Raw genomic sequence first — 9,721 nt, forward strand, 5'->3', positions numbered from 1 at the left:
GAAAGACTCTCGTGGATACATGTTGGACTTTGTACACCTGGATTTTCTTTTATGAAAAAACATGTTTGCTTTAGCGGTAGTTATAAGTAAATGAAAAGATGACTGAAAAAGAGGACGAAGAAATGAACAAAGGGAGGATGCAGAAGGGCACAAGGTGCTGCTCCTGTCAGTTGTTTCTGCACCAAAAGCAATCAATGCATTCTTGGCAACACTAAGGCTGTGGTAGAACCACAGCCGAAGCCCTACATAGATTTTTTAAAAGAGAAAGAAACCAAAAGCGGCCCCTGCCATACGGCTACAGCTTCTTGCTATCATTATTTGTGGGGTGTACCAACTTGAAGGGAATTAATGTTCTGCAGTGGGGATCCCTACGCTCTTTTGTCATTTTGGAATGTCATGTAGCATTCTCTTCTCTCCCTAATCCTCACACCAGTACAGGGCCTTGTCTCTTGGTCCTCCTTTTGCAGCATCACGTGAATGTCAGCCTCTACTTTTCTTTTATCTTCTCCCTCTCTCTAGCTTTCTTTTTCCCATCTTTCTCTTTTCCTCCTTACGCTTTTGTTTTGGAAAAAGGGAGAAAACAATAAAAATCTAAGCTTGTCCTGTTATATATGCTGCCCTGTGTTATTTAGTGGCTTCAAGTTTTTCACCCATTTCATCAGCTTTGAATTTCAAAAAAAAAAAAAAAATAAAGAAAAATTCTTGCGCCTCACTTATATATCTTGTACAGTCTGGTGGGTTCATGTCTTCGATTTATCCCCAGCTTGCAGCCTCTTGTGTAACTCATGAGTGTGCTGTAGGAGTAGCAGAAGAGGAGAGGATGTTGCAACCTGCAGATGACCATCTGGTGTGGGGATCAGACGGAAGAAATTTTATGACAGCTTCTTCTCCTGATCATTTCATACCCAAACAGCTTCTGCTTTTTGATCCTACCTCTCATTCTCAATACCCAGCTCCCATTTTCTTCAGCCAACACCAGAGCCTAGAGCAAGATAAGGTATATATGATCGGGATTGTTCTTTCAAAGTCAAACTGTTAGATCCTAACTTTGATGGGTTTTTTTTGGAACGTGGGTTTCTTGGCTTCTGTTTCTTGTGCTCTTTCTGAGGAAAATCAACTGTTGGTGGGTGCAGGTGGCTGCGCAACGCATCTCAGGTGGGTTGAATGACACAACAAACTATGATCATGGCATGATCTTGGATGATCCATTGACAAGCAAACCCCACATGACAAATGATCACAACCATCATCATGTTTACATAAAAACGGCACATGATCCACTTCATCATCATGATCGTGTATATCCTCATGACCATCAAAGGTTATCTAGCAGCTACAATTACAACAATACAGTGAGAACATGTGTCGACTGCAACACGACCAAGACACCTCTATGGAGAAGTGGCCCTCTCGGACCGAAGGTAACATCACCACCTTTCATAGAAGTGATCCAGTTTATTCCTTACATAGGGCGTAGCACCAAAGTCAAGCAGAGTCCTCCTCTTATTAGTTCATGTGATGGAGGCCAAAGCCAAGGGTTGTGTCAGGTTCTGATCTTGTATCTTCATTGTGCTTATCCCAACGTAGTGGGTCTCTTAATTGGCCATGATCAGCGTTCTTGCTTTCAGGATCATGGCCAATTGACTTGCCTTTTTGCGTTGAATCGGCCAGTGATGACATAAGCTGTCGTTAATCAGTCCAATGGAAGTCGTTATTTACAGAAGGAATATGCAAACTTAACTTAGCTTTTCTCTGTCTATAAATCAAATGCAGTCCCTATGCAATGCTTGTGGGATCAGGCACCACAAGGCAAGACGGGCTAAAGCGGCGGCAGCAGCAGCGGCGGCAACAGAAGCTCAAGGCGGAAGTCATGATCCTTTCCCTGTAACAAATAAGCTGAAGAAGCAGAAGAGAGGAGAACTTAAATCAACTGGCCATTGCAAGAGGAAGAACAAGATCTTCACCACGCCACGTAGAAGGAAAAACCTTTGCTTTGAGCTGGACTTGAACTGTGAGATTGAAGATGATCAGAACTTGGAGTACTCCACAACTGCAGAAACTCTTGATTTCGCAATGGAATTGAGCAAGGCGAAGCCTTTCAAGAGAGTATTCCCGGAGGACGAAGAACAAGCCGCAATTTTGTTAATGGCTCTTTCCTGTGGACTTGTTCATGGTTGAAACCTAAACCAAATGTGGTTAATGAAAACACCAGTTTGGTTTTCTGTGTACTACTATTATTACATCGAGGCTCTTCTTAATGCGGTCATAACCCATCAATAAATAAAGATCACTCAATCTTCAAGATAATTTCATCGTCTTTCTTGACTCAACAGTTATTGTATATATTCTTAGGCTTTGACACGGATGTGATATAGATGCGAGTTTTAGAGAAAACAAAAATTGTGGACATCACATTCATAATTTTTTTCATCACAGTCATTTGATTGAATGGTCCTTGAGTACAGCAAATGGAGCAGGCGATCCTCCAGACCTCCCTCTTTATATATGTGGATAAAGTTCTGGATACTGAACAGTCAAATGCTAAAAGCAACAACATCACATTTATCAGATCAGATACAGAGAAATTAATGCGCTTTATTAAGCTAATCATTGACTGCTGTGGTCCACGACTGTGGAGATGCAACATATTAGTGTGAGCCGATGAGGAAAGTATCTATTTGCTGCCCATGGAAAGGACAGAGCAACGATACACGTTGTACAGTGCACTGCATGGGCGCATACTAACATTTTGACTGATTGCAACTACACCTTCTACCAGATCCCCTCCACCCCTTGTCTGTGTCCTAATGCCAACATAAAGTCATGGGCTCTGTTTTGGGACCAGCCTGCTCTCAATTATGTCTTTGGGACTCTCGATTTGTTCAATGAATTTATCAGAGTTCCTTCTCTGTTGATGAGTTTCTACATTCTCTTCTGGACCCGTGAGGAGGCTTGAAATCTGGTACCACTTGGGCCTGTTCTAGCCGGTTTCTGTGTGTAGCCACTTGTCTTGAATCTTGGTACTGTTACCCATGGCTGCGTTTGGCTTTGGGCAGGTAAATTTTGGTCTGCAGAGCCATTAAAATCCCCATCCTGTCGTTCTGTGCTGCTCACGTGGGTCAAGTATGGTGCCTGGAAGCGTTCATGCAGTTTCTTTTCTCTCTCTCTCTCTCTCTCTCTCTCTATGCGATCTATATGTAGCCAAAATCTGAGTCATTCTGAGCATTAAGAAATTCAGATCTTAGATGGAGCTAGCTTGCTGATCGCTAATCCCCATGAAATAAGATGATGGCGCGTATCGACTCTCAAATACTGATCTGGAATGTCTACCAACTCGACTTTGCCATGGCGGCAGCTTAGCCTGTCAGCAGCCTATAAAACTCTACTCTGTATCTGTTATCAAGAGCACAAGAGGTCAATCCTGGAAGTGAAGTTATTCACGGTTGACTGTCTCGGTTCTACAACCACCTCAGTCACTAAATGGATGGTTGAAACAAGAAACTAAAGGCGGCGCTCGGAACGTTTTAATTAAAACAATAAGAAAAGAGCTTGGCCAGAATGGCATCCATGAACGTACACGGGAGGCAAGAAAAGGAAAAGAGAATGGATGCTGCTGCTGCTCCGAGAAGCAGATAAAGAGTTAGCTATTTAAGCGTGTTGCTGATTCTTCCCTGCTTCTATAGCAGAGAGAATGGTCAGCTGAATATCGTTGTTAAGATGCTATTACATCCTAACCGTTCGTTCGCTCAATCTTACCATTTGAAGCAGCTGGACCGTTGGTCTGTTGAAATAATGGACGACGCAGCAAAGCATTCGGACAACATGGTCTAACAGAGACGAGCTTAATTACGTCTTAAATAATTCTGCATACTCTAGTTTCCTTGCTGCTTAGCCGCACTAAATAATGACTTCCATCAAACAAAAAAACAAAAAAATAATAAAGCAATGCTTTCTGCTATATTTCTGAACCAGAGATGAAGATCTGTCCTAAAAATTTGAGTCCAGGAAGGTAGTGATTTTTCCTTGACCTGAACATTTCTTCATCTGCTCTTTTCCCTAAATCAACCTGCAGAATTGAAAGCAGACAGTTTGGTCACATTGCAAATGTTCAGCAAGGACGAATAGCTGGGACCAAAGATGAGCAGACAGAAAACTGCTGACATACATCCGCCAAAAGAGTAAGATACCTCCATAATGCTTCCCGGACTGTGCTGTGTTCCTGCCTTGGGCATCTATGTGTTCTACCCATCAAAAGAGCTCAGTCACCCATGATCTTCTTTTGCTTAATTGGTAGGAAATTGTTCATTTTCTATTTAGTTTTACATGGTCGATGGTAACCCAATATTGAGTGCTACAGTATTTGATGAGACCCATAACATATTCCTCTATTGTGATCAGAAAAAATTGTAGTCGAACTACTTGATTGGAGCAATGCCATCTCTTTAAAAACATATAATCTAACCTTCTTCACTCATGCACTTGTTGTACCTAGATACTAATGATAGGAAAGAAAATACCCTTTCCCCAATGGAGATCTCATTTAGCTGACAGCTTTCATTTTATGGTGCTCTCGAATGAACAATTTTGCTCAGAATGAAATAAAGGTGCTGAAGTGAGACAACATTCTCCGTATTCTTGGGCTGTATATAGAAGTATTTTTGTCCTTTGGCTTCCGAGATGTTGTGGAACTCCTACCATCGAGGTAGATGGGCTCTTTCTCAGCTTTTTCTGAACTTTGTATCACCTGTTTTTTTAGCAAGAAAAGGGGCCTTCTCCCAACAGGGCTGCAGCGGAAAGTATATATCCAGCAAGGACGGTGGGATTTCATATATCTGCAGGACCTTACAAACTTAGAATGACATGAGTTTCAATGTTTCTATGGTTTAATAAGTTAATAAATTATTCAAGTAGCGATCTGGCACTAACATAGGTCGAGCCGAAGATATATATATATATATATATATATATATATATATATATATATATATATATATATATATATATATATATATAGAGAGAGAGAGAGAGAGAGAGAGAGAGAGAGAGAGAGAGAATAAAAATGTACAAGCATTAAAAAAAGGTTGCATGCATATTTGATAAAGGACGAATATGAGTCAGAGCCAGGTCATATACTTGCACAGGTGAACAGGACAAGACCGTTTCAGTACTGTATTCTTCGACAGTCCAAAGAATAGAATAATGGGATAAGATCACATCAACAGGGATGAAGTAAACCCAGCCATTCACTTGTCCAACGGGGACGTTGTAAATGATAAGAACTAAAACATTCCCCTTACAAGTGATGATATCGTTTTTATTCACCAAATATATACATGAAGCCGCAAGGGATCTGAACTAAAATATGATTTCTATTGAACTTATAAAAAAAACTGGTCAAAGCTAAGATCTGCATTTGATATCTTCATTTTGCTATTTAACATCCTCAAACTGTCATGTGACTTGAGATAAGGGAGGAGAGGGTCTGATTTCAAGTCCATGAATTTCAGAATCTCATCTAAAATCAGATCAGACCTAAGATAATCAAGCACCACCATGAAAAGCTATAAGTACCAATCATGAGAATTTTTCTGATAGGCTATAAGTATTTAAGATATGAATGTTCTATGAGCCTCAAAGATTGAGGCAGATTCATGAAACACTATAACATGTGTTCAATGAATCTACCCTACTATTTAAGTTAGATTCATTGAACACTCACAAAGTATTCATACTGCCAACTTCAGTGCTGAACTCAAGAATGGCTCATGGTGTGTGCCAAATTTCCATTCACATGTCTATGTAAGATTGCAGTTGGTTTTGGATTCCAGGAACTTTTTTCATTTTCTGCTAAGTAGGATCCGCTTCTGATCTTACCGACCATGCATTTTGCTATCGAAGATATGGTTATTTCGCAACCCCAAATCTCTCACTAAATCTATAAAACTTGATTTAGATTATGTTTTTCTTTGTAATAAGTAACTAAAAATAGACTTAGAAGGAGTTGCCAACTTGGTATTGAAGGGCAAGCTGTGGTCATGGTTTGGCTCGTCTAGGTGTCAGTCCTTGCAGGAGAGATTGATGTACTCCATGTCTAAGTTTTATCTCTCGAATGTGCATGAATGTAGCACGGATCTGAGATCCATGATGCTGAGATTCCCCATTATTTGAACAGTGGATCTCACGCAGCATGAGTTTTATGCCTCGAATCTGAGACTACCAAACACCACTTTAATTTAAGGTATGTGATCTAAATGCTTGAAAACCTATGCGTACTTTGATAAACTTACTTGTAACTTATAAAATTAAGATTCTATGGCTTTCAGCTGGTTTACATGTTACTCATATCAATTTAACGTACTTATAACATTTTGGAAGTCATTCACTTAAGTTTGCCAAAACAAGCTGGACAAAAGATCTGTTTTGAAATTCTCAGTAAAATAACAGGAAGGGAAGCTGCCCAAATTCAAAATTTCTGTCAACATACTGTGCTACCATGAAAGGAGCTGAAGCATTCATCATTTTTTTTATGAGAAAACACTGGAAAGGACCTACCAAGATATCCCCTTGCATGGCTGGCTTAGATTTGGATGACTGCCAAAGAAGAGAGAGAGACAGGTGTTATAATTGTGAGGAAATCTTTATAGATACAGTGACAAAATGTCGACTTCTTGCCCATAAATGGATTTGTGACGATGCGCATGGTCCCTTCTACGCCATCGAGCGTCCACATTCCCTAACGGGTCCATACGATGAGTGTGGAGAGATCTTTGAGCTGCTCCTTGGTGAATTTGTCTAGTGACGATCTGATTTGATTTGATCTCATCTGATCTGACCTGCCATCGCTTTAATGTTCTTCCTCAAAAAGAGCCTCTCTCTCTCTCTCTCTCTATCTCTTCACCATCCATCTCACTGGCACGGGATTCTCAAGAGACCATCAATTCTTGCCATGGGCTCCCTACTCTTTTCAGATTCCAACTTCACATGAGAGCGTGCTGCGCACGCGCCCACGCACAGTCGATCGAATATCCATAAATAATAATTGCTACACAAACATTATTATTATTATTATTATTATTATTATCATTATTTTGTATGAAGAAAAGAAAAAAGGTGAACCAGAAGAATCTCTCCAAATGACTAATTTTATTTATATATATACACAATTAAACATATATAATGATTTGATTTATAGATTTTTTTGTCCAGGTTTGGAGAGACAAATCCTTCAGTCTTTCACAACACAATACTTCACGGGTAAAGTTGAGAGGTCCCTCTCGTTCAACGAATGGGCGTAGGAAGACAAAAGTTAGTTCATGCTTCTGCCCACGAAGTTGGTGCAGGTTTAGTTTCCCTTTCATGCAACTTTGGTCACATCCCGATACTGACTTACCCCCCTTCCTTTCTCATTGGAATAGCCTTCGATAGGTTCGTATCTACGGTGAATTCCGGTGGAACATGGACAGATTTTATGTTGGTTTTAAGTCCACGGATTTAGATTGCTTTAAATTTATCAATAAATTAATGAGCAGTTATAAACTTCAATGATATCAATAAATTAATGAGCAATTATAAACTTCTATCATATCAATAAATTAATGAGCAATTGAATTTGGAAATTTTTCTTTCTAGACCTGTAAATTTGAATATTTCGCCCTTTGTACAGTGAGATATAGAAAAAAAAAATTAAAGCAGCCGCAATACGGCCAAACAGACCAGACAACATATCTATGCTCAGCTATGGTAAAATCATGTGAGTTCCAGGACCACCACCAACTTCTTCGCACCGAGACTAAAATCCAAACAAAGTTCGATTCACTGTGTTTGTTGATTCAGAAGCATAATCATGACGGCAATGCCAATGTATAATGCTTCCAGATCATTCGACCAAGGCTCGGATCACTGGGCCTGGTTATGATAATTTCTGGCTTTCTTTTCTTTTTTATTTTTTTTTTAAACCCAGTTTGGAACCGGGCCACAGAGTAAAATGAATCAACTTTGGTTGACTTGCTGCATCTTTAAACATTGGTTCTAATGTTCTATGAATCTACTTCAATCTTTTAAATCAATCTTTTAAATCAAATTAATCAAGAATCATGGTTCTTGTTTGCCAAACACCCTCCTAAGAACCAAATATGATCACTACACACTAGTTCACATGTCGCCTAAAAAAAAAACTTGCAGATTGAATCGTCAGTTTTGACATCCATCAGATAAGTACTTTTTGATGTGGCAGCGGTTGTCCTATTAAATGGCTTTATCGTTGGTTTTATTCGAGTCGTATATCCATCATAGTTTGCACCATGCATACGATTGGGCCATGCGCTCTTTTTCTTGGTCAGATATGATGTCTCTAATGCCCATCCACAATAATACTCATTTGGAAAAGGGCAAAAAATTTAATAGATACTATACTTTTTCCGGCCTCCGGCTGCACCTCTTTTGGCTTTTATAACAGTTAAGATATATTTAATGCTTCTACCATCCATACCTGCAAAATGGAAATTTTTAAAAGGTTAATATGTTAGAGAATGAAAACTATAAAAAATATCATGTGTGGATGAATAGCATCCTTGGGAATCGAATTGAGGACACATCGTTAGCACAACACTTAGGCCGGCCGACCAGTAATGCCATCACGTCCCTTGGGGCTGACCCCATTTTGAGTGAGGACAGACCAACTAGATAAACAAAGCTGAGTAGCAAGCAATCTTCCCTCTTATGAAACACCAAGAGGACAGAAATTTTGTTCCGGCGAGACATGTTGGTGCAGATTTCCTCCGCCTTTAGAGCTAGCAGGTTATCTTTGGAGATAATTAAGTTTATATGATAACCAGGTGTCAATTTGAACCATCAAAGTTAAGGCTTGTCTCTAGCCAACGAAATCTCTGTAAAAAAAAACCCTACTTGTCTTGGATTTTGAACTCGAGGACCTTCAACTTGAAGGAGTTGCCATTAGTTTGATACCTAGAGGTATTGCGGCTACGGCCCAACACAGACGAGTGCCAATCTGTAAGGTCACACTCAGTTAGCTTTTGAATACCTAGAACTAAATACTCGGCCTTAAGAACTGCTGGGTATTTAGTATCAGTTGGTGAAATTTTTGTTCTACCTTCCATTTATCCCGTTCATTTGATTTCATGGAACTTTTGTTCCGCACTCAAGCTCAATGTTTATCTGGAGCCAGAACTTTCCACGGAATTTGACCTAAAGTTTCATCTCTACAGTGAAGTTCCGTGTATTCAAATGGGTGCTCATTGAATTGCCAGAAAAATGTGAGGGAATGTCAGCGTCAGGGAAAAAAACAAAATAATGCCGTTAATATCAATAAAATTACCGCGTCGGTCTGAGTTCTGATCTACACGACCTCTCCGGCGGGCTGCAGATTCATGTTAGTTTCCTCGGAAAAGTTCCCGCCAAAGCAAAAGCACATCGTTTCTTTCCTCGGGAAAGCTTTCAGATCCTGATCAATGCCGCTGAGCAGATTGCCAGTTAACGTGCATTCATTAATGGCACCACTTGTGAGGAAGGAAATTGGTCCCATGGGCCCATAGAGACAGCACTAGTACGGCTTCTTCTGGCGCAGAGAGGCCAATTGGTGACATGATCAAAATGCGGGGATATTACGAAAAATGTACCCACCGACACCTCCTAGTCCAATAAAAAAAAAGAGAGTTGTGCCGACAGTGAACATGCGGGCTTCCTGCTTCTTTTTTTCCCATTT

At 40.0% G+C, this 9,721-nt stretch overlaps 1 protein-coding gene across 1 annotated transcript; it reads left to right on the top strand.

Moving 5' to 3' along the window:
* The first annotated feature begins 695 nt into the window (after positions 1-695).
* Positions 696-2,307, top strand: LOC116267438 (GATA transcription factor 21-like). Its single transcript, XM_031649155.2, has 3 exons — positions 696-997; positions 1,134-1,421; positions 1,774-2,307. The coding sequence occupies exons 1-3, from the start codon at positions 743-745 to the stop codon at positions 2,176-2,178; spliced, it is 948 nt and encodes a 315-aa protein (XP_031505015.1). The 5' UTR covers positions 696-742; the 3' UTR covers positions 2,179-2,307.
* Positions 2,308-9,721: the final 7,414 nt, after the last annotated feature.

This window comes from Nymphaea colorata, chromosome 1 (genome assembly GCF_008831285.2).
Source record: "Nymphaea colorata isolate Beijing-Zhang1983 chromosome 1, ASM883128v2, whole genome shotgun sequence".
NCBI classification, from domain to species: Eukaryota; Viridiplantae; Streptophyta; class Magnoliopsida; order Nymphaeales; family Nymphaeaceae; genus Nymphaea; species Nymphaea colorata.

Excerpts from the sequence above, each read along its gene's own strand:
- LOC116267438 (XM_031649155.2), top strand. The coding sequence starts at position 743 with ATGTCTTCGATTTATCCCCAGCTTGCAGCCTCTTGTGTAACTCATGAG. Across the intron at positions 998-1,133 it reads AGAGCCTAGAGCAAGATAAG|GTGGCTGCGCAACGCATCTC; the intron begins GTATATATGATC and ends TGGTGGGTGCAG. Across the intron at positions 1,422-1,773 it reads GTGGCCCTCTCGGACCGAAG|TCCCTATGCAATGCTTGTGG; the intron begins GTAACATCACCA and ends AATCAAATGCAG.